The sequence below is a fragment of the Microcaecilia unicolor genome, chromosome 6 (assembly GCF_901765095.1).
Source record: "Microcaecilia unicolor chromosome 6, aMicUni1.1, whole genome shotgun sequence".
Taxonomy (NCBI): domain Eukaryota; kingdom Metazoa; phylum Chordata; class Amphibia; order Gymnophiona; family Siphonopidae; genus Microcaecilia; species Microcaecilia unicolor.
In genome coordinates, this window is record NC_044036.1 from 175,021,063 (window position 1) to 175,047,157 (window position 26,095).

General features: G+C 40.6%; 1 protein-coding gene across 1 annotated transcript in view; it reads left to right on the forward strand.

The window, feature by feature from the left end:
* Nucleotides 1-26,095, forward strand: part of SFMBT1 (Scm like with four mbt domains 1) — a 255,005-nt gene that overhangs the window by 180,293 nt on the left and 48,617 nt on the right. Inside the window, exons 5-10 of the mRNA XM_030205994.1 lie at nt 3,887-3,975; nt 11,251-11,497; nt 15,859-15,959; nt 18,956-19,057; nt 23,351-23,501; nt 24,306-24,388. Of these exons, the coding sequence (XP_030061854.1) occupies nt 3,887-3,975; nt 11,251-11,497; nt 15,859-15,959; nt 18,956-19,057; nt 23,351-23,501; nt 24,306-24,388 (773 nt within the window). The remainder of the gene's footprint in view (nt 1-3,886; nt 3,976-11,250; nt 11,498-15,858; nt 15,960-18,955; nt 19,058-23,350; nt 23,502-24,305; nt 24,389-26,095) is intronic.

Consider the following 26,095-nt stretch of genomic DNA (forward strand, 5'->3'; position numbering starts at 1 on the left):
CCCCTCTCTCCCTCCCTCTGTCACTCTCCTTCCCTCTGTTCGTCCTCCGAATTCCAGTCCTCCCTCCCTCCCTCCCCCCATCCCCCCTCCGAGTTCCAGACCCCCTCCCTCCCTTCCTTCTTCTGAGTTCCAATCCCCCCATCCCCCTCCAAGTTCCAGACCCCCCTCCTTTCCCCCTCTGAGTTCCAGACCTCCTCCCTCCCTTCCCCCTCTGAGTTCCAGACCCCCCTCCCTCCCTTCCCCCTCCGAGTTCCATGCCTCCTCCCTCCTTCCTTCCTCAAGTTCCAGACCCCCCCTTTCAGTCTCACGTCCTTGCGACGCCTCCCCTCCCCGACACTGGCCCCACCCATCCCCCTACGTGCACGTCGCCCCCCCTCCAAAATCGCCAACCCCCCTCTGCTACCCTCCCCTCCCCCGCTCTTACCGGGGTCCCGGCGGCAGCAGTGAAGAGGGAGCAGGCTCGTCAGTCTGCTGCCTTCCCTTCTCTTCGCTGTCAGCTCTGACTCTGGTCCCGCCCTCATTTCCTGTTTCCGCAAGGGCAGGACCAGAGTCAGAGCTGACAGCGAAGAGAAGGGAAGGCAGCAGACTCGGCGAGCCTGCTCGCCCTTCACTGGTGCCGCCGGGACCCCGGTAAGAGGAGGGAGGAGGAGGAAGGAGGAGGGGGGTTAGGGAGGTTGGCGATTTCGGGAGGGCAGCTGTCCTTTCTTTTTCTTTTCCTTTTCCATGAACGTTCGATGAAGCTGCCTGCCACAGCCAATCAGAAGCAAGGCACGGTCGCAGGCAGCCTCATGGAACGTTCATAGAGAAAATTATTATATAGGATGTGTGCTTATTTGCTTGCTTGATCCCTAGAGTAATACCATGAAGCTACCACTAGGATCAGAGCTACCATTTTCCTTCCAGGCATCTAAGAGGTAGAGATGCCTGGAGATTGCTCCTCCAACACCCCCCCCCCCCCCCCGCTAACCCACCAGTTAGGGCCAATAAGAGCCAGCGGGGAGTAGTTTGCCAGTGCTGATTGGGGGATCGTGCTTGGCTTGTTTTTGGGGGGGGGGGGGGGTTAACAGCAGTAGGCTGTAGTAACTGCATTCTGATAGCATGCATGCACTTATACTATCTGCTAGTGCATGGTAACACACACACACTTACCGCATACTAATACATAGTAACATAGTAGATGACGGCAGAAAAAGACCTGCACGGTCCATCCAGTCTGCCCAAGAAATGTGCCACTTTTTTGTGTATACCTTACCTTGATTTGTACCTCTCCTTTTCAGGGCACAGACCGTACAAGTCTGCCCAGCACTATCCCCGCCTCCCAACCACCAGCCCCACCTCCCACTACCGGCTCTGTTATCCAATCTCGGCTAAGCTCCTGAGGATCCATTTCTTCTGAACAGGATTTCTTTATGTTTATCCCACGCATGTTTGAATTCCGTTACTGTTTTCATCTCCACCACCTCCCGCGGGAGGGCATTCCAAGCATCCACCACTCTCCGTGAAAAAATACTTCCTGACATTTTTCTTGAGTCTGCCCCCCTTCAATCTCATATCATGTCCTCTCATTCTACCGCCTTCGTATCTCCGGAAAAAATATTTTGCACCAGTACATTTTTTGGTAGCAAAAAAAAAAAAAAAAAAAGATGCTGGTACTCAAATACCAGGCCATCTTTCCATCTTTCAAGAGTGTGGTAAACACTGAGGAACCCACTCCACAATTGCTAGGCTCCCTGCGACCAGCTACAGAATCTACAAAAAGTCAAAATTGGTGTGCAGAGCCTTGACACTTTCATTAATACTTGGGGACCACGGGTCAATTTTAGCAGGCACTGGAAAAAGGTGTCAATATCTCCAAATACCCCCTGAAAGAAAGCTCTGCCTAACACCACAGTAAGTGCAAAACTTTACCATATTTTAGTAAACAGGCTCCAAAGTGTTTGTTGTGATGTGTTAGTTCCAGGAAAACAACTGAAAACTTTAGAGATTGTGCAGTCTTTTGTTGGACCAAAAGAACTGTGTAGCATACTACGGATTTCATGGGATGTTGGGTTTTAAAATTGGGGTGTGCAACTTGAAAATGTTTGTGTTGTTTCTGGCAGTTTTTGTTTCAGGGTTCTTTGGTATTTTTTTGTTATGGGAGCAATGTTGTTAAGAGTGCACACTCTTTCAGAAGAGGATGCACCTTTTGCAAAGAGTACCCCTTTGCAAAGTAGTGTGCCCCTTTGCAAAAGTGTGCATTCTCTTGAAAGAGTGCACACTATTAATTGTGCACACAAAAAACCCCACAATTTTGTTTTCTTTTTCTTTTTCCTGTCATTTTCAGGTGAAAACGACATGCAGCAACATGGAGAATGTTGTTTCAAACAAATGCATGTCCCTATTTTTAAGATTTCATAGTTCACAAAAGGCTGATTCTGTATTTGGAAAAACACATTTTTCTATATGATTTGCCATAAGTCGGCTCAGGACTGCAGTTATAAGAAAGATATGAGGGAAGGGCTTGGAGGAGAATAAGGGAGAAACTGTAACTAGACAAGAGGTTTGATCTCAGGTTGGCAATGAACAATTGAAGAGCACACATAAGAAAGTATATGCTGTAAATTGAGTTTGGTATAAAATAAAGGGTCAGAAAGACAATAACTAAGACAAGGTAAAGACAATTTCTTAATCTACACTTCCCCAGCTGTAAAGGACTAAAATACAAGCTGATGCATGCCACTACCTTCTCTTACATGAGCACGCAGTTGTGGAATGCATTACCTACTGCTTTGAAAACTATTGACGAAATAACCAACTTTCCTAAATCTCTGAAGACATATCTCTTCAACAAGGCCTACAAAGAGAACCTATAGCCTTACTAAATCTCCTCGCCAGCCCACTCCAGTTATGAAAGTCTACCTTCTATCCGCCTACTTATCCGCCTAAATCTTTTCTTCTTTCCCTTACTTAATCTTTTTACATCACTAATTGTATCTGATATCCTGGAATGACAATGCCATAACTACTATTTAACATAACAGGACTCTGTAAGCCACATTGAGCCTTCAAATAGGTGGGAAAATGTGGGATGCAAATGCAATAAATAAATATACTTCTGTGAAGTGGGTCAGCAAGTGAAAAGTGCATGTGTGTAGTTCTGTCATTGAAAAGCGTTTATTATTAGTTCTGTCCACTGTCACTTTCGGTGTGTGCAGTGCTGTTGAAAGGGGAAGGGAAAGCCAGGAAGGGAATCCCAGCTATAAATTGTGGATGCTTTTTCTCAGTGTATGCACTTGGCTTGTAAGTTGGAGAGGAAATGTTAGAGCTATTCAGAAGGAGAAATCAGCCTAGAGAAGGGGAAATCAAAAACCTCAAATTATGATTACAAAACTTGTTCTCTAGGTCTTCCAAGTTATGTTCCAAGGAAACATTCCCTTCACCAGAGCAACGTTCATCATCGATCTATCAAAGACTGTTCATTAGATACCAGTTGTTCTCTAACCTTATTAAGAACCCCTTTTACTTCCTTAAATTTTTGAGCTACTGAACCAGGAAAAAAGTTTTTGCCCATTTTTATCTCCTCTGATCAAACCCTGCCACCGAGCGTGCTTACTTTTTCCAGAAGTGAATGTATGCACGTTGTTGATTCTCACGTATACTTTTACCTATTTACAGAGTGGTCTGTTTTCAGATAGCTTCTTTCTCAGGATAAATGACTGTTTGTTTAATGTTGTGTGCTGCCCTGTTAGTAAGCACAACAGGTGGAACTCACAGTCTTCCTTGTGTAGAGTTAAGCAAAATGACAGTAATCACCTCTGAACAAAGCATCCCAAATGCAGTGAAAGTCATTGATTTGCAGACTACTGCTGGTACTTGCTACTAATTTACAATTGTTCTTTCTGTTTAGGTATCAAGGACAAGGTTTCTGACTGGGATGAATATCTGCACAAGACTCTGAATGGTGCATGCAGTGCTCCAGATAGCCTGCTGGAGGGCGTGAGTGTCCTTGTGTTCCTGCAGTAGAAATTTAGTTTAATGATTTCTGAAGTACATTTACAGATAACGAAGGCGATACTTAGTAGTATAAATATAAATACGTAATAAATACATTTAAAAGCAGGGAATCTTCTACTACAAAGAATATAAAGTTCAACAGCAAAGGAAAACCAAGCAGTCCCACTAAAAAGCAACCTGAGCAAGCACAAGGACAGGAATAACTAAAGCAATGAGTCAAAGAAACAGCACAAGTCTTTATTATATAACAGCATTTGCTTACAGACAGCACCTTAATCACAAGAAATGGCTTTGCTAAAGCATGGACCCGACATGGTCCATGTTTCAGCCTATGCCTTTATTGGGAGTTCAATGAGCTTTATCCACAAAAAAAAAAAGTAACAAGTTTTAGCCAATAAAACAGTGCTGAAAATGGAAGCAACAACACAATAAGCTTGCAAAAATCCTGATGGTGCTTGACATTTGGGCTTGTGTCACCTGTATCGCAAAAAAAAAAAAAAAAAAAAAAAGCTTATTTCTAAAAGCAAAGTCCAAAGTTAAAAAAATATATAAAAGTATTCAAACATCACAGATCCAGGTTGTCAGTAAACTGCAGTCCAAATTTTCTGCAGAAAGTTTGCAATGTAAAATCAAAGCCTTATGAAACACAACACGCACATGTTGAACTGTGTTTGGCAGCTGCTATAAATGGAAAGAAATTTATCACCTCATTTACTGTTGTGTACCGGAAGCCACTGAGATATGTAGCACCTCACATCAGAGAAGGCAGTAATACAGTAACAGGGCACTGAAACTCTGGGCTAGTGATTGCCATAGGTCTAACAATTTTCCCTCCCATGTAAGAAAAAAAAACCCAGAACCATGTGGACACTATTTTGTGGTTCAGAAAGAAAGTACATTTTTGATAGTCCTTTTATTACAAGTAACACTTTTAATTGAATGCATTTTTATTGCATTGATGCTAATATATTCAGTACTCTAGAGGAACAGTTTATCTTTCTGTTAACATTCTCCATAAATTGTTCAAATTACGCCATGATTTATTTCCTAAAGCTAAATATTTAATATAAATGTAAATGGAAGAGTAAATAGATAGAATAACACTTTTATACTACATAGCTTAAAGAAATATAAATACACAGGAAGTAGGCCTCTTCAGGCAGAAAGGAAGCTCTGGAGGGTGAAACCAAGGAAGTATCTTAAGATGAGGATTGAAGCCAATGAAGTATCTCTTTACAGAAGACGTTGTGGATGATGTGGACAGGACAAGATCTGAATTCAAGAGCTGAGCAGTTGATAGGACAAACTAGCTAGGCCAGTTGGTATTGTACCACTATCCTGTTTCTGAAAGTATTAAAGGTTTGAGAACTCAGCACACATAAAGATGTGCATATAAACACATAAAGACAAACAGGTGAGACAAAAATCTTCACTAAGGAAGGCCTTTGGGACAGTCATACAGACACATGTATTCATTCACGCACATTTCATTGTGCAGTACAATTATTGTACAAAGGATTGGATCACATAAATATAAATACCAGGCTTTCTGAAATTTAATTTGAACAAACTTGTGATCTTATATGATTATCCCTTAATATACTTTATCAGTGAAGATTTTTTTTTCTTTATGTAGTGTGAACTGCGCAGAAGAACAAAACTCCACACCTCTCGATGCTACACTGGAAACAGTGGAGATGACCGACAAGACAACAAAACACCAATTGTGCAATAATAACTTTAAATATTGTACCACTGGTGTTTTGATATCTTATTGGTCATCTCCACTGTTTCCAGTGTAATTTGAAATGCCACATGTTTGTCTTCAGGAAAGGGAATTGGATTTCATATACTGCTTGTCAGACAAATCTGATTGGGTGACCAAAACAGTTGGACGTGGGAGGGGTGCTAGCTGTGGTGTACTTGGATTTTAGCAAAGCCTTTGACATGGTTCTGCACAGGCAACTGATAAACTGTGTGCCCTCGGTATGGGACCTAAAGTGACTTGGTTAAAAACTGGTTAAATGGAAGGAGACAGAAGGGAGTGGTAAATGGATCTTGCTTCGAGGAAAAGGATGTTATCAGTGGTGTACTGCAGGGATTGAGCTTGGGCTAGCTCTTTTTAACATCTTTGTGAGTGATATTGTGGAAGGACTGTCTTGTAAGGTTTGTCTCTTTGTGGATGATACCAAACTGTAATAAGGCGAACACCCCGGAGGGTGTGGATAACATGAGGAAGGATCTAGCGAAGATTGATGAATGGTCCAAAAACTGGCAACTAAGATTTAATGCTAAGAAATGCAGGTTCATACACTTGTGTTGTAAAAATTGAAGGGAACTGTATAATATAGGGGGTGAGGTACTTCTGTGTACGGAAGAAGAGCAGGACTTGGGGGTGATTGTTCTGTTGATCTTAATTTGGCCAAACAGGTTGATAAGGTGATGGCAAAGACCAGAAAGATGCTCGGGTGCATAAGGAGAGGGATGACTAGCAGGAAAAAAGAGGTGATGGTGCCCTTGTATATGTCTCTGGTGAGTCCCCATTTAGAGTACTGTGTGCAATTCTGGAGACTGCACCTTCAAAAAAGATATAAATAGGATGGAGTTGGTCCAGAGGGCGGCTACAGAATTAGTCATCAGTCTCTGGCCTAACACATATATGAACAGGCTTATGAACCTCAACGTGTATACACTGGAAGAGAGGCGGGAGAGAGGGGATATGATAGAGACATTTAAATACCTCAGTGTCATTAATGTACAGTAGGTGAGGCTTTTTCAAATGAAGGAAAATTGGAAAGAGAGGGTATAGGATGAAGTTAAGAGAAAATAGGCTTAGGAGGAATCTAAGAAAATATTCTTTCACAGAAAGGGTGATGGATGTGTGGAATGGCCTCCTAGTGGAGGTCGTGGAGACAAGGCCTGTGTCAGAATTTAAGAAAGCGTGGGACAGGAATGTGGGATCCCTTAAGAAAAGGAAGAGTTTGTTTATTGTGACACTTATTTCCCACATTATACAATAATGAATTGTTTTAATGTGGCTTACAGTTGGGGTGTGATGTCGCAAGCGGAAGGATAACAAGAGTTAACAACTTGTGTTCATTTGGGATATGGAGTATAGTGTAAGAGCAGTTATGTTTAAATTCCATATTGAGTGATTTATTCTATGAGCGAATTATATGTGGTAGTTTGTAGTAGAGAAATGTTGAGTGGCTTAGCAGTTGAAAGATTGTTCCTTTTGGGAGCACTAGTAGATGTAATCATTTTCAGTTTACAGGTGCAGAGTGAATGCCCATTGGGCCTGTGATCGGTTATTTGATTTAAGAGTTGTATGATACTTTGGATCATTTCTGTGGTTTCTTCATGGAAGTGTTCTTTGAAGAGGGCGGCTTTTAGATATTTCCTGAATTTTGCATAGTTGGTTATGTTTCTTATATCTTTTTAGTAGAGAGTTCCAGAGTTGTGTGTCCAAGTAGGTAAAGTTTGCGGCATGCGTGGTTTTATATTTGATGCCTTGGCATTGTGGGAAATGGAGGGTTAGATAATTTCGGGTGTCTGGTGTTGAGTGTCGTGATGGTAGGTTGATCAAGGTTGCCATGTATCCTAGTGCTAGTCCATAGATTATTCTATAAACTAAGGTGCATAGTTTAAAGGATATCCATGCTTGGATGGGGGAGCCAGTGAAGATCTTTTAGCAGTGGGTAAGCTTTGTTGAATTTGGATTTGCCGCATATGAGTCTCACTGTATATGAGTGTTTACTGAGAATGGGCAAACTGGATGGGCCATTTGGCCCTTATCTGTCATCATGTTTCTATGTTATCCTATGCTTGTGCCAGTCATTGTGAATGATGACTCCCACGGAGGCAGTTAAGCAGTGTTTCCACTGTGGGACCCGCCAGCCATTGTCAGAGTGTTACCCTTTATGCAATCCCGAAATCCTGTGGGATACAGAGGAAATGGTCAGCGGCAGCACATCTTTGGATTTGATGCAGCGTCTGAATATGCCAGGGTCTTTGTGCTGTCCAGCAGGGCTGGTGTACAGTTTGATGCAGGAGAGCGCAGGAATGGGTGCCATTTTGTTGGGGCCGACTGACAATAAGGAACAGCCTCTTTCTGATCACACATGGAGCACTACTACTGTTTTATAGCCTCTGGAACCGACAGCATTCAGCTGTAGCTGGATTTTTGTTTTCTCCTGAGTTTATATTGCTCTTACACCAGCCCTGTTTACTGAAGCAGAGTCAGAGTTGCTGCAAGGTGCTTCAATTTCTCGTCCTTCTGCCCCTCAGGCTCCTAAGAGAGCTCACTTAGACCTCCAGGAGTGGTCAGATGAGGCCGTCTCTACTTTTCCCTCCTTATCTGATATGGCCTCGGTCTATTCAGAGGAGCTATCGTTGAAGGAGCCAATAGAGGAAAGAGATGATCTAGAGGAGAGAGATGATCCGAAAATACTGAGGTTGTTTTATAAAGATGAGTTCAGTACTTTTTATTTCTAAGGCACTGGCGGTGCCTTCTGTTTCGTCGTTAGGAGTTCCATCTTTGTCGATCACGAGGGTGCTTAGAGGTCCTTCTGAGGCCTTCCTGATGCATCCAGACAAGATCTGATTTCAGCTTAATGCATCTCACTGGACACAGGGCTGAGAGTGAGAAGAGCCATGGCTCATCTCTACCCATTAGTTCTGAAGGAGGAAAATAAATTGCAGCTTCCCAGGGTGAACTCTCTTGTTACGGCAATGACTAAGATGACCACCTTGCTGGTGAAACGGGGCATTGCTCTAAAAGACCTACAGGATAGGAAAACTAGAAGGCTCGCTGAAACAAGCCTTTGAAGTGGCTTCTTTAGGCCTTCAGGCGACAATGTGCAGCTCGTTCATGGCAAGAGCATGCCTGAAGTGACATCAGCAATCGGCAACACGAGATGGGCACCATTGCACCCAGCTAGAAGTGGGGTTGGCCTTTTGAGATGGGAGAGATTCCATGGAGCTGATGTGGTCCCTCTTCACAAAAGTGGGAAACAGGCTAGTAAGCAAAGAGAAACTTCTGGTAGCTGGACACATCTATAACTTATCTGCTTGGATGTAAGTGGAACCTGGGAGGGGGTTAGGGGGATGATGGGCTCTCTCAAATATGGGGGAGCTAGGCTGTGCAGTGACTTAAATCCCAAAATTAAATTTAAAATAAATCCCCCCTCAGTGAAACTGATAGCCAGTGTTAATAACTGCAGCAGTGGATTTACATGGTTTGAATAGCAGGGCTGAGAACCAGGAATGCCAAGGTTGAAATTCCACTGATGCTTCTTGAGACCCTGAGCAAATCACTTAACCCTCCATTGCATTAGGTACAAACTTATTGTGAGCTCTTTGGGGGTCATAAATCTGAGCACCTTCTGCAGGCAGCAGACACAAAAGGCAGTAGTTGGTAAGAACATCCTCAACAAGGAGGATGAACTCGATATTCAGCTGGCAGCAGTGAGTATTTTTCTGCCTGCCACTGGCATTATTCCCAGCTATTCAGTGCCAGGTATGGCATTGAATATCCATTTTTTTTGCGCTGGCTAACATATAGCCAGCTAAGTCAATATTCAGCCCTTGACCGCATCAGCCAAACTGCTTAAAGATATGACTGTTATTTATGCAGCCTGATTTAAGCATGTTACTTATTTGGTGTGGGGCTGAATATCGACACAACCCAACTCCTCCCCTGGAACGCCCACAAATTAGCTGCTTTTGGATTCGGTGCTTACCATTCATTTTCAGTGAAGATAGTTTAATAGTTTAGAGTTTATAGTAGTTTAATAATTTATGAAATTTGATATATTACCTTTCTAATAAAGTGGTTTACTGTAAAAATACAATAAAAGAAAACCGGTTAAATGATGCTGAAAATGACCAAGATAGCTTTGAACAAGTGATTTAACTGGTTGGCATCCATTTCCAGCTGGTTAAATTATTTTGAATATTGACTGGCCTGTGTTTCAGACAGTTATTTTGCATCCTGTGCTATGTTTGTTTGTTTATCCAGGTAATCAATCCTTATGTTCTACATAATCTGTATATTAATAATCTCATCAGAGTAAAACACATTATAAATCCAAAATAAACATACAGGGTCCTTTTACTAAGCTGCAGTAAAAAGTGCCTTGCTGCCACTATTCCCTCTAAGCTGAACGGGAATCTTCCAACTGCATTGCTACCAGTAGGGGGTGGTGCTTCAGTATTGTGTTTTCAATCTCTAGAGATAGGCAGGTTCCCTGCAGTCTTGCAGGGCTTGCCTGTCCCTCACTATTGAAAATGTGATGGTGAAATAGCACCACCCACTGGCAGGACTGTAGATGGAGGACTTCCACTTAGCTTATAGGGAGCAGAGCTTATCATGTGCCCTTACACAGGTATTTCCCGCACACTAAGGCCATTTTTACCACAGCAGTGGAGTGTGGTAGCCGCGTTAGTCCACTCTTAAGGTTATCAATAGAAATCAAACAAAATAAAACATGGAAAAGAAAATAAGATGATACCTTTTTTATTGGACATAACTTAATACATTTCTTGATTAGCTTTCGAAGGTTGCCCTTCTTCGTCACCACAGCAGCAAAATGGTCAATTTCCCATTTTTCCTATTAATGGCCATGTACTAATGTTGCCATTAACACATGGCCATTAGTGAAAATTACCACGTGAACTTTACCAATACCTATTTCTATAGTGCCCTGTAGTTTGGACTCACTAACTGATTAGCGCAGGAGTGTCCACTGTCCACCCCCCCCCACCCCCAACATGCCTCTTCAACAAACATGTAAAAAAAAAGCTTTAGCATGCAGGTAGTGCACGTCGATCTGGAACTTGCTACATGATGCTTGAGGTAAGCACGTGCTAGCGCTTCTCACAACTTAGTAAAAGGACCCCACAATAATTTTTTTTTTTTAAATGACATGATAAAATCATGATAAGCCCAATTAACACTAGACTTCTAAAATTCAAAACAATTCAGACCTGAAATGCACAGGTAAGGAATTCCAAATTAAAGGACCTGCCACAGAAAAGGCCATCTTCGGGGCACACGACATCCTTACTGCTTGAACATAAAGAAGCCTACAACAAATTTGCTATACTAGAACGTAGACACAAAGTTTGAAAGATGCTTTTAATGTTCTTATTTTTTGTGACTGTGGTAAAGAATATTGTATACCGCTTTGTCTAGTTCCACAAGAAAAGCATGGTCTATAAGTTTATAATATAAATTAAATGATTGTGCATTTTTAGCCCCATAGAGGGAAGAACCCCCTGGATCTCATTGGTCCCAGCTCCAGACTAGAGCTTCAAGACTCAGAGGACTGCCTGGGAGTTTGGATAGTCAATGTGGTGGACAATGTTGGTGGGAGGCTACAGCTGCACTATGAAGGGCTAGACGATTTGGACACATTTGACCAGTGGCTTTTTTACCTCAATCCTTTTCTTCACCAAGTTGGCTGGGCAGCTCAGCAAGGATATGAACTGAAGCCTCCATTAAGTACGTATGGCAGCATTAAATCACAACTGATTTCTAACCACTATCCAGGTAGAGCTGGGGTAGTCCAGGAGCGGAGCTGAATAATATTTCAGGTTACCCATTTAGCAGTGATACTCTTTCCTCTAACCTTGTAACTATCCTGATAAAATTTGGAAGCAAAAAAGCTGCTGTACTTTATTTAAAACTTCTTGTCTGTTTTTTTATTTTTTATTTTACACCATCTCACCTCTGAATTGTTGATCAACACTATTTCTGTTTCCTTGTTTAGTATTTCATGTCGGCTATGGAATCACAAAGTTGTTGGTTTTTTTTTAAGTAGCTGCTACTATTTTTTCAGTTATGAATGTGTCCTTTGGGAACTCCCTTCCCTCTTTGATTAGAATTGAGCAAAACTACTTAATTTTTCAGAGAAAGATTAAAAATTTTCTTCGTTAGTAAATCCTAAATTTTGCAGTAATAATATATGCAGATAGAACTTGAGTTTTATAATTTTTTGTTTATTGTTATTTTGTTTTTCTAATTATTTTAAAATGTTATAATTCTTCGTTTGTAATATTTTCTTATTTGTACACTGGAATGAACCCTATCTTGGGTACTGGTCTGAATATCACCCATACCTGGGTAATTGTCGATGGTCAGATTACCAAATGTTCAGCACCGGTCAATATCTGAATACTAGCACTGAATATTTGAGTATAAAAAAAAAAACTGCATAGCCAGCATTTAAATCAAATGCTACAGCAGCTGAATATCAGGGAGATAATGATACTTTCTAAAATAGAGTCCAGGGTGCTGGTGAGCACAATGAGGGCAATTCTGTAAATTAGGTGGGCTTAGATGTTTAGGATAGTGATTCTCTGGCCTGGGGGACCACCAGCCAGTCGGGTTTTCAGAATATCCCTAATGAATATGCATTAAACAGATTTGTATGTATGTATGTATTTATTTATTAGGATTTATCGCCTTTTTGAAGGAATTCACTCAAGGAATTCACTCAAGGCGATGTACGGTAAGAATCGATCAATCGATCATAGGCAGTTACAGCAGTAAAAATATTCAACTAACAATACAGAGTATGGCATGGTATACTATTTGCAATTTATAGACAGTAAAGTACTCTCACTACAATTTTTTATCACTTTTTTTTAAATACTTTTTATTATGCTGTGTAGTTATATTCGTGCTTACTATTCCACAACAAGTAACCCCAGAACTCCATACATACTAGCCCACCAAATGCTCACAATCACTCACAACTACCGTACTCATACATTCAAGCCCATCCTTTATAGTGAAGGGTGTCCTGTCAGACAATTCTTGCAATTGAGACGTTTATGTTCATCTCTGAAAGATTTTAAGATTCAGGCTCAAGACATGACTGAAAGGTTTAGGCAACATGGTTACCCAATACACATTCTTAAGAGGGCATACAAAAGAGCACGATATGCCCATAGAGCCTAAACAAACATCAAGGGCTAGATCTCTAGCATGTGTTCTTCCGTTTTCCCACCAGGCACCTAAAATTGGGCAAGTGATTCATAAATACTGGCATGTGTTGTCAGTACAATCGGAGTTTAAAGAACATCTCAAGATGGCATGTCGCCGCAAATCAAACTTGGGTAAATTATTAAAAAGATCTACCTCACAAACATTTGATGGTCAGCACTCCCTGTGTGGGAGGTGTGTTTATTGTAGATATGCCATCACTACAGATTCGATTGTGATTCTGGGATCCAATAGGCACTTCTATTTACAATCCATTACTAATTGCAATAGTGAGAGGGTTGTATATTGCATTATGTGTCCGTGTGCAAAATATTACATCGACCACACTAAAAGGAAATTTAAAAACAGGCTAGCGGAACACATTAGCAATTTGAAAAATCTTAAAACAGAAGCTCCGTTAGTTTCCCATTGGATCAATCAGAAACACAGAATAGAAGATCTTAGATGTTTGGCAATAATACAAATCTTACCTTCGACTCGGGGAGAAGATGTGAGTGCCCAATTATTTAATATAGAACAATGATACATATTTCAGTGGAATACGGTAGCCCCTCGGGTTTAAATCTTGAAGTTGAATGGCTGTAGTTGCATGACGTCAATGAAAGGGCGGGATTCTTTTATGTATTTAAATCATGCATAGTAAGATACGGCATTATGTTCTGACGTACCATCTGTTAACCCAGCCTTGGAGAGCAGTCCCGTTGGTAAGCAGCCAAACATAGTTTTGATGGTGATTAACAGTTTATGAGAGAATATATATGTTAGTAAGATGTGTTAAGGTTAGAATTTGGTATATGTTTATTTACAGATTGCTTGATTTGGTTCTCCTGATGAAGAATTTGACGAAATGTGGTCTCGCATTGAGGACCAGGATGAGTTAAGACGAAATTGATGTTTGACCGTTTTATGTGCTGCGGCTTTGCTAAAGAGCAGTTATTTCGTTGGAGAAAGGAGTGTAATATCTTCTTTACCCAGTATCTCATTGCACTGTTCACTACATTGAAAGCACTGTGGTCAGCGGTATACAGAGGACATGGACAATTAAGTGTTTCTTGAAACACACTTATAGAGTCGTGTTCGGCTCCATATGGATTTAAGTGACTGTATCTAATTGAATTTTGGACTCTGAATACAATTTGAAACATCATTGTGATCACTATAAAGGATGGGCTTGAATGTATGAGTACGGTAGTTGTGAGTGATTGTGAGCATTTGTTGGGCTAGTATGTATGGAGTTCTGGGGTTACTTGTTTTGGAATAGTAAGCATGAATATATCTACACAGCATAATAAAAAGTATTTTAAAAAAAGTGATAAAAAATTGTAGTGAGAGTACTTTACTGTTTATAATTTGATAATATTTGTGCTCCGGTTAAATTTTCCCCGAAAGTAATATAATACTATTTGCAATGTCAACACAATACATAATAGAACATTATAACTGATAGTGAAGGGTAAGGCAAAGTTGTAACATATAGATGGGTAAGAAATTAGAAACAGTTAGAAAGTAAGGTGACTGATTTGAAGAAAGTTGCACATGAGGTCAGAGAGAAGGTTAAATATTATCTCAACTAGGGAAGGAGTGGGTAAACATATAATACAGGTGACAGGCATGCAGATGTCTCTCATGCATATTCATTACCTCCAGTTGGAGGGAGAGAGAAGTAAAAGAGAGGAGACTCGAGGAGGGAGACTGAAAGATATATGAAGAATAGACCAGAATCAGTATTGGTAATGACTTTTATTACAAGTCGGGAATGGTGAGGCACAATTTAAGAACACAGTGTGGATGGATATATAAGAAGACAGTTTGAAGGCATTTATGGATATTGTCATATGGTGAAAAATAGAAATAATGAAAGAAGATCAACAGTGCCAAGGTTAAGTATTGATTGGACTGGTATCATTGACAATCGAAAAACATATATACTTAATTGAAGATAGGATGATGTTGTATATGAAGAGCAGTCATTAGCCTTAAGAAACACTGCATGTGTACTTAATGTGCAATTACCTAGTATGATTAACAATGTAGGAGTGAATGGAAGTATGAATGAAGCCAGGATATAGGAAGTTTTATATGATTGAATTTGTAATCTAAATATTAATGGTTTAATAAAGCAGATTGATATAATAATAAAAGTGATTACTTTGGGAAGACAATATAGCTGTAATCAGATTGAAATTACGTAACTCAATTGGGATATAAAAAATGCATATTCATTAGGGATATCCTGAAAACTTGACTGGCTGATGGTCTCCAAGAACAGGTTTGAGAACTACTGGTGTAGAATACTAATTATATACATGTGGAAGTGTGCATTTACGCACATACATCCCAGTATGCTGCCAAAGCGCCATTCTTCAAATACCTGCCTATCTTACCTAGTGTATATTGGCAAGGGGTGATGCATGAGTGTGGCCTCCAATTACATGAGTAACTAAGTTATGCAAATATGTGCTGTACTTTGCTGGCACACATAGACCAACTTTATGGCTGATGTAAGTGCTGGTGCCTAAATGTTAAGTTCATATATGAAAATTTAATTAAAAAAAATTAATGCGATCTCTCACTATTTATAGTTATGACTTGTACGTCCTAGAGCTTATCTAGTCATTGTAATTCGTACTGAACCTAACTGATATTGCGGAATATAAGAATCGGCTGGCTGTCTTAGTATTCTATAAAGGGAAGGAGGCACCTATTTTCCTTTATAGAATAGGTTTCTACCCTTCCCCCTCTGGGAGCCTAAATGTAGGTTCCTTGTGATTCTTATAATATAAATCAATTCAACATTGTTCAGAAAATGAGAAACCAGTGGCCCTTCTTGTCAGTATTTGTGGTGTTGGCTACAGGTATCAGACATCAAAGGACTGAGGCTGAATGGCAGAAAATCCTGACAAACTTAAAAGAGGAAGTGGAGGAAGAGCAGTGTGAGCCGATGGATATCTTCAAGGTGAGTTGCCTGAAACCACTTTATACGCCTCCTGACCAGCTCACGTGCACACAGTCGACATCCGCATAGGCTAATCACTCCTCCGTGGAGTCATCCAATTTAGTGAAATTTATCCTTTGAAAATCTGTGAACCTTGGAGTAAAGATGCCAGGGCCGATATTCAGACCACGGGAGGCAGCCTGGTAGCATAACCGGATATTCAATGCCAGGCCGTTTCCGGTGTCCAGCATTGAATATCTGGTTTATTTTTGGCCGGTATAAACTTAAACCGGCCAAGCCAATATTCAGCACTGGCTGGTTAAGTTTAAACCAGCCAAAACTAGACCTGCTTTTTGGGTGACCTGAATTGGCTACCAAGCATAGCTGGCAATATCCTGAATATTCACGGATAGACAGTTATCTCCTGCTAAGCACTGACTGTGAATATTCAGCAAAGATAACCGGCTGTCCCCTGCTGAATGTTGACAGATAGTTGGTAAAGTGTTACTTAACCGGCCAGCGCTAAATATTGGACAGGGGGGAGGGAGCTCAGTCTAATCTATAGAAGTGACTGCAAGGGACCCTTTTACTTCGGGGCTGTAAGTTTACCAAGCCTTAACTGCAAAAGGCACAGCTGGCTGCTGTCACACCCATGACCCACCCCTACCCATGTTAAGCAGCTGACCCTGTTTTATCACTGCACTAGCTGGTTTTAACACATGATACTTCTATTATATATTAGTACGAGCTGAAGAGGATAACTGTATAGCATACAAGTTCAATAGTCCTCTTCTCAACTTATTGGTTTATAACAGTTGACTACAGATCATATCTTTCGCATCTAGCAATTCACCAGAAGGAAAGAGGAGGAACCTTGGAGGAAAATACCTCAAAAGAGCACCCTCTTGTTGTGGCACAGCCTACTTTATCCGGAAACATTCACTTTCATCATCGGTTCAAATCCTCCACCTCCTTATGATTTTTCTATATTTTCAATAGTACAAGTGTTCTCTTTTTTTTACTTATTATAAGCTGATCTGTGCATGCTGCCCAGTGTTATCCAAGCGCCACGGCCGACTATGGCCAGAGTTTCGAACATTCTTCAGAGTCCTTGGTGGGTCTCAATCACTGTTCTGGCGTCCTGAGCACAAAGAGTGCTCAGGAAGTGATTGAGACCCACCACGGACCCTGAAGAAGGTTCGAAACTCTGGCCATAGTCGGCCGTGGCACTTGGATAACACTGGGCAGCATGCACAGATCAGCTTATAATAAGTAAAAAAAGAGAAAACTTGTATAGGAAAAATGAAATATTAGAAATGTGTACTTTATACACACTCCCTAAGATTCATAAACCTTTAAAAGATCCAAAAGTACATAAGTATTGCCACACTGGGACAGACCAAATGTCCATCAAACCCAGCATCCTGTTTCCAACAGTGGCCAATCCAGGTCACAAATACCTGGCAAGATCCTCAAAAAAGTTCAGTACATTTTATGTTGCTTGTCCCAGAAAAAAGCAATGGATTTTCCCCAAGTTATTTTAATAATTTTCTATGGACTTTTCCTTTAGGAAGCCATTGAAACCTTTTTTAAACCCCGCTAAGCTAACTGCCTTTACCACATTCTCTGGCAATGATTTCCAGAGTTTAATTACACTTTGTGTAAAGAAAATGTTTCTCTGATTCGTTTTAAATTTACTACTTTGTAGTTTCATCGCATGCCCCCTAGTCCTAGTATTTTTGGAAAGAGTAAACACATGATTCACGTCTACCTGTTCCAATCCACTCATTATTTTATAGACCTCTATCATATCTCCCCTCAGCCATCTTTTCTCCATGCTGAAGAGCCCTAGCTGCTTCAGCCTTTCCTCATAGGGAAGTCGTCCCATCCCCTTTATCATTTCCGTTGCCCTTCTCTGTACCTTTTCTAATTCCAATATATCTTTTTTGAGATGCATTGACCAGGATTGCACACAGTATTCAAGGTGCGGTCGCATCATGGAGTGAGTCCTCATTTTTTGTTTTCCATTCCTTGTCTTTCCTAATCATACCTAACATTCTATTTGCTTTCTTAGCCGCCACTGCACACTGAGCAGAGGGTTTCATCAATGCTGACACCTAGATCCTTTTCCTGGTCGGTGACTCCTAATGTGTAACCTTGCATCACGTATCTATACTTTGGGTTCCCCTTTCCCACATGTATCACTTTGCACTTGCTCACATTAAACGTCATCTGGCATTCGGATACCCAGTCTCATAAGGTCCTCTTGTAATTTTTCATAATCCTCTTGTGATTTAACAACTTTGAATAACTCTGTCATCGGCAAATTTAATTACCTCATTATTTACTCCCATCCTCAGGAGAGGAGTAATGTGATCAAATCTCCCAGCATGACACACACAACATATTACTGCAGTCTGAACCACATGTCCCAGAAGCACAGAGCTCGGGTGCTAGGATACAGCATTGTACTTTACATGGGACCTAGGTGGGAAAAGATAATGCAGTGTAGAGTCATGGAATCCCTGCCCTAAGAGCACAGAGAAAGTGAGCACGAGACTTCTATACTCAGGACTTGGACAAAGAAAGCCAGTAAGTGTGGAGCTGGATATCCTGCGTCAAGAACAGAGAGAGAGGGAGAACAACTATTAAATTTCAGGGGAAAAAAGTCTTGGGCATTTTTTGTGCATTTCCATTGGTTATATTACATCACTGTCCTCTCTCCAGATGGATTCTGATGGTGCGGTTTGTGAGTCAGGATAAGGCTGCAGTTTCAACTTCTGAATCGGTCAAAGTGAAGTGATATTCTAAACTAGTATACTCATATTCCTGGTCAGGGTCATCTCTGTTGAAATTATCTACTCTTTGCTGGGGAACAGTACAGTTGATAGTATCGTTCTGAGTATTAGTATGACAGTATAGTTTCCGTCTATAGCCTGCAAATGCCTGTAGGACAGGGGGAGGATACAGGTGCACTTTTAATTGTGCTAAGATTTGTTATTTTTATTCCTTTTTAGGACAAGCCCAAAATTGCAGTTCATTCCTTTACTGTGGGTATGAAATTAGAGGCTGTGGATCCCAAAGCTCCCTTCCAGATCTCGCCTGCTACTGTTACTAAGGTAATCAAACATCCCTACAGCCATATTTCTTGAGGAGACTAGTGCAGGTTTTCCAGTTTTGTCTCTCAAAGGACAATCTTCTGTCTGAGTTCTAAAAACAGAAGTACAGCAATTAGCAGCGGATGGAGACAGATATAAAGTAGTTCTTGGTGATTTGCCCCTTAAAGGTATTATGCGTTCCTGGAACCTTCAATATTTCTCTCTCTCCAGCGATGATAGTACTTCATGCAGTTCATTGGCTTCTTAGCCCTGGTAGCTCCTAAACTAAAATATTTTAGCAGTTGTAAGCTAATTAAAGTACATTTGCATATGAGAAATATTTGGAACTCTCCAAGCCTCTTCCCTATTTCTCACCCTAGCCTGGGAGGGGCATTTGGGGTTGAGAAGCCTCAAGACTGGTCTTCTGAGACTGACTCCTGGCCAGTTTCCTAGCTGAGACCCAGTCAAATATGAGGAGCATTGCTGAACTGCCTCATGCCAGAAGGCAATGCTCAGTGGTGCTGAACCCTTCCCTCCTCCCCCACCAACACCATGAAGAGAATTTGCCTGAGGATTTCTTCAAACCTCAAATATACTCTCTATTTCTTGTTTTCAGCTAATGACTCTTTATTAAATGTTCTCACAGGCACTAGTAGTTTCGTATTACTTTGGATGTGAATACTGTTTTTCTGTATGTCAGTTTACTTTGTTTCTTGGCTTTCAACAGTTGTCTGGGCCTTGCTTTGTGATGCTTCTCTTCTATTCTGAAGGAGGCAATGGTTCCTGACAGCATAGGTTTTCTTCAGTAAATGAGTTCTGTTTAGCGCAGCACTGGCAGCTTTCTTCCCACCAGAATTTGTTTTTTGCCTATCCGCCATTTTATTGTTCCCTCTCTTTTCAATCAGAGTATAATTTTTCTTTCGGTGTCGTTCCAACGGATCTGCAACCTGCTAGACGATTGAATTTTTCGGCCTTCAGTGTTCTTCAGTCTTCTGCACATCCTGTCGTACAAAAAATGAATAAATAAATAAATAAATGACTATCTGTGAATAACTTAGTCTCCATTTAGCTGGAATCCAGCTCCTTGTGACTCTGGACAAGTCATTAACCCTCCATTTCCCCAGGTACAAATAAATACCTGTATATACTATGTAAACTGCTTTGAATGTAGTTGCAAAAACCACAGAAAGGCGATATATCGTCCCATTTCCCTTTCCATTTCCCTAGTAGGAAACGTCCAGGAACTTCCAGAGCATAGTTCTCTTACGACTTCAGTGTTTGCCTTCATCATGTCCGTGAGCTCTTTCTTCACTTCCTACGTAGCTATTCATTTTGTACTATTTGTCCTTTGCACAGCAATCCCTCTCCATCCAGTTTCCATAGGTGATATCTGGTACAACCACGTTTTGTTCTGTCTGCACAGCCTGCATTTCTCTTAGTTTCAAATGCATTTTCTGTGTTTGCAGTGAGATTATCTGGTCCCGTTAGTTCATCACAACGCTTGTTGGCATTTGCAGAATTCAGTTTTTATACTCCTTTTCTGCCTTTTCAGCTTCTGGGCTTGGTACTTGTTATATTTGTCTTTGGTTACTCCTCTGCTGTGGATATACCAGTATGTGTTCAGCTGGGTTTTTTTTTTCCCTTTTAATACTCACTAACTTGGCTCTCATGCCCTCTCAGTTTTTACTTGCACAAAGGGAAGGGGAAAGGGAAATGGGACTTGATATACTGCCTTTCTGTGGTATTTTGCAACTACATTCAAAGTGGTTTATCGTTTATTCATTTACTAGACCATCACTTATTACAAAGGTAAATCAGAACGGTTTACAATATAATATAACATTAAAATATACCATTAAAATACTCTAAAACATACTCTGAAATTCATTTATAATAGAAAAGCACAACAAACCAGACAGTCAATTAAACAATACGAGTTACTAAAACTATAATCATCATCATAACAGCATTTATTAAAAATCTAAAAGAAAAGAAGAGAAAAATGTATTCTCTCCCTTTTTTTTTTTTGTTTAACTCCTTATCTCCTATTCTCTCTGTCCCCCCTTCTATTTTCTTTTCTTCTCCTATACCTTTCCGTTTTTAAATAATTAAAAATTGTATTAAACATTATCTTCAAATATATCTCAAAAAATGCGTTTTTAAAATTTTATGGAAATGAGTATAGGAATCTTCAAGCCTAAGTTCCTTGGGAAGGCAGTTCCAAAGAGCAGGGGCTAAGAAAAAGAATGCAGATGTTCACGTTGATTCCCATCTAGCTTTAGATGGAGATGGAATTACCAATCTATTATCTGCCAACGACCGAAGTATTCGCACTGGTGTATAAGGAATAATAAGATCAGACAAATATGATGGACTAGATAAGTAAAATGCTTTATGTGTCAATATAAGAATTTTGAATTTTATCCTAGCTTCTATTGGAAGCCAGTGCAATTGATATAACAGTGGAGTAATTCTGTCATATTTTGAAGCTCTACAAATGATGCGGGCTGCAGTGTTTTGAATCGTCTGTAATCGTTTTACGTTAAGTTTTGAAAGACCTGCATAAACAATATTACAATAGTCCAAACATGATAAAACATAAGCATAAGTTAAGGTACATAATGAAGATTTATTTATGGAATTTCTGATCAAACGTAGTTCACGCAGTTGATAAAAAGATTTCTTTGTTAGATCAGATATTTGCAACGGAGGGTTAAGTGACTTGCCCACAGTCACAAGGAGCTGCAGTGGGAATCAAACCCAGTTCCCCAGGATCAAAGTCCACTGCACTAACCACTAGACTACTCCTAGAAGCTGTGCTTCTCATTCTGGATTCAGGGATCCTTACCTTTACAGTCTCGGCTTCCTGTTTCACCTGAGATTTCTGTTACAGACTCTTGTTTTCTTGTTTTTCTCTTGCTAATGCTCGTGGACCAAACTGTTTCTTTCCTTGCTGCCTTGGTTCTGCATATTTCACAGTCTCTCTCTTGTGCATATTTGCACACCCGCAGTTGTGCTTAAATGGGTAGTCTTAGTTCAGTTTAACCGCACAGTCTTAGTGGTATTAACTGCTCAGTCTAAGTGATATTTGGCCTCAAGGTCTCAGTCAGTTGTACTTTACCACACAGTTTCAGACTCGGGTAGGTTTTCCCCTCTCTGATCTTCCTCTGTTTTACTCCATACCTAGGTTTTACTTTACTTGGTGTACCCTAGCTTCACTTTCTTGGCTTTTTAACTCTTACAGACTTAGCTATTCTTGGCACTGGCTCAATGGTGTTTTGCTTCCCAGTCTCAGCTGACTCTTCTTTTTTCCGATTTGCTGCAGGAACACATTCTTTCCAGCATACTTGGGGAGAGATTTCTTGACAACTTTGATGTGTCTGTTAAAAAAAAAAGAAAGGGGGAGTTGATGACATTTCACAAGGTGATGTGGACCTGGTCTTAAGGCCATGTTCCAGAAGAGCTTATTCTGCATTGCTTGCTTCTCTCTCTGTCAGTCGGCTGCAATAGCTTTCATTTCTGATAGAACTTTGTGATCCAATTGATATTGTTGCTGCTGTCTTGCTTGTCTATTACAAATTATAGTGCATGTTCTGTACTCGTTCTATGAGCTCCATTGCTTTGTCATTCAAAATTACTGAAGGTTTCAGGACTGCATAATACCCTTAAGGGGCGAATCACCAAGAGCTTCTTTGTTTGACTCTATTTGTGGGTCGATGGACATAGCCCACAAGTTCTAGATTGATCTTTTGGGACTAAAGGTAAGAAAATTATCAGGTAAGACATAATTTTTCCATTTCCTACAGCCACTACTGTCAAATGTCAAATTAATTTCTCCCTGTTGGGGAGGAAGGGATTAATTTTATAACATGGCCACTAGAAGCATCTTTGGATATGGGAAGAGAGAGTGCTAGACTGTTCCATAGGTCCTTACATTGACTCTCTATTAAGGCCCATGTACAGTTTACAATTGACAGTATCTTTCTGAATATTCAGGTGGGTTAATGCAAGTTTACCTCATATATATTCATTATTGATATGATGAAAACTTGACTGGCTGTATGGTCAGAAGAATAGGTATGGAAAGCCCAGCTCTAGGTATTTAGAACCTACTGATGAGGAGAATAGTAGTATCTGATCTGTTTTTTTAAGTTCAGTTTGAACAGAATTATGTTTGAGTCTGGTAATGCCCTCTGGTTGTCATTTTGTAAGCTTTTTCTAAAGTGTTTGAAAGATTCTTCTACTTTGCCACTTCTGGTGGGGACTCCCCTGGCCTTTGAGTGACCACCCTTTCTTACTGCATGACTTTTTCAGGTGTTCAATGATAAATACTTCTTGGTGGAGCTTGATGACCTACGACCTGAATGCACCAAAGGTCGGTCTTTTGTGTGTCACCACCACAGTTTGGGCATTTTCCCTGTGCACTGGAGCCTAAAAAATGGTGTGCACCTCACTGCACCCCCTGGTAAGTGCAGGCACTTTCTCTGCCCTGATTCCGAAGCAGAGGTGCCAAGTTTGCACCCATTTTCTCAGTCTGAGTTTTGACAGAATAAGCAGAACATTTTAATATTCAAGTTTTGGACCATATTTTATTCTGAATAATATTGTCAAACAGAGGAAGATGTTCAGACAATGGAAGTGTCTTCCTGCTCTTGCTAGCATCCACAGTTACCATAGTTACATAATAACGTAGTGATAGCAGTCACTGGTGAAAAAGGGCTTCTTGACCCACTCACCTACGTGCTCATACACACTGAAACTCCATCTCCTGCACTTATTCTTATTGCCTGCCTGTCTTTCAGAATTTGCATAAAATGGGTAATAGGCTACTGTTCCCTGGTTCTGTGGTTGTCGCCATCGATGCCATCATCAAAGTCCCGACATCACCTTTGATGATGATGTAAATAGGGGCATCCATGGAGCTATGATGTTTCTGTTTTTCCATGTGGTAGATGTGAGGGCACATGAGAAAACTGGCACAAAAGAACAGGCAGTTGTGGTTCTGTGGAGACTAACACAGTCACAACCACATGGAAGAGGCAGCTGGTAGCTATACAAGCAGGCAGTGAAATCGACACATGAGGAAGAGTGCAAGGGTCAAGAAGAATTCTCTGGTTGGCAAGAGCGTAGGGATCAGGGAGGGGGAAAGTTACTGGAGTCTGGCTTACAAGTTCTGGGGTTAAGAGGAGGCAAGATTCTGGGTTCTGGTCATACAAAGAGCTGGTATACAATTTTCCATTAATCTGTTGCTGGGTTCTGTTATATGCAGGTTATCCTGGGCAGGATTTTGACTGGGCAGACTACCTCAAACAATGTGCTGCAGAAGCTGCTCCCCAGAGCTGCTTTCCTTCGGTAAGCATGTAATCCATTTCTTTCTGTTGATCTGAAGTTACAAATGAAGCACTCCTTCAGAGGTGACCAAGTCAGCGGTTTCTGAGAGTTAGGCCACAGTATGTAGTCTCCTGTTATAGAAAACACCTAGAGGAGCAATAGAGGGCACACTGAAGCCTTTTAGGGCAGGAAGAGACCCAGTTAGAGTGGTGGAAGCAGCCTTAGATAACAGGCAACATGTGGTCTCTCCAAATCTAAAGAAGATCTCCTCTATAAAAATGCAGGAATGCCTTAGGAGGGTAATTTTTATAAAGTATTTCTTGTGTACAAAGCATGTTCTTTGTATGGGGAAAATGGCTCTTGTAAAACTGTGCTACTGAATATACATTCATGAGTATGCTCACCTCAAAACTCTCACAGATCAGCTCACTTGTACTTAAATCTGCATTATCCCATCTACAGAGGCCTCAAGTATAAAACCACCTATGCCTCCACCTTTTCCTATATTAGCGCACAGCTGTGGAATGGTCTACCTAAATTTTGTGAAAATTATCCCTGATCGACCTTCAGAAAATAGCTTAAGACCTTCGTATTCGGAAAAGCTTACGCTCCTGACCCGCCCTGCACCGCTGCCTATTGAATTCAATTTCTCTTTCCACATTTCCCCACCTCTTCTATTATTCTCTAGCCTCTTTCACTACAATGCCGTTGACTGTTTGTTGTAGAATTGATGTATGACTTTTGTAAATTTCTGTAAGCCACATTGGGCCTGCCCTTGAGTGGGAAAATGTGGGATATAAATGCTATAAATAAATAAAATGTACTTGTATGCATTCCATGTGTAGACGCCCTTAGGGGCATAGTTTGAGTAGAGCAGGGGTGGAGTTGCAGTGTACATGTATGTTTTGTATACGTAGAGAATATGCACATGTTTTCATCTTCAGAGCAGGTGTATATTTGTTCCATGGCATTTATATTACACTGGGGATAGTTCTGGGGTCCATTTTATAAAGGCAGATAAGTGCCTGTATTACCTTTATAATCTAATTAACTTTGATCTTTAATGAGTACAGACTTATAATTGCCTTTTTGTGGATTCATTTGTAAAATCTCTATTTTTGTACGGTTTTCAATAAAAAAAACATTGAAGCATAATCTAAGCAACTTTTTGGACTTTCAACCTAGGCACCCGTTATGATATTACCCCCCCTGTATGTGCAGCATTCATATTACAGTATGGGGGTCTAGTGAACTGTAGCTTTCTTGTCACTAAAGACGTGCCCAAAATCGTCACTGGTTCCTTGGGGGTTTTTTTTCAGTTTACTTTTCTATTTTTTTTGTTTATGTTTATTCATGAGAATCCAACATTCACTAATATTCCAAAATCAATATGGTACTTAGCTTTGCTTTCACTTTAGTTGAAACAACGTTGACTGTGGGGGTTATGATATCTGACATGCTACATGTTTTGCTTAGGAAAGGCTTTTTCAAAGATTACCCCCAATAGTTTTTGCCTGCCGTACATGCCGACAGCTTATCGTCTGGCAGGCAAAAACTATTGGGGGTAATCTTTGAAAAAACCTTTCCTAAGCAAAACATGTAGCATGTCAGATATCATAACCCCCACAGCCAACGTTGTTTCAACTAAAGTGAAAGCAAAGCGAAGTACCATATCGATTTTGGAATATTAGTGAATGTTGTATATTGTCATGAATAAGCACACAAAAA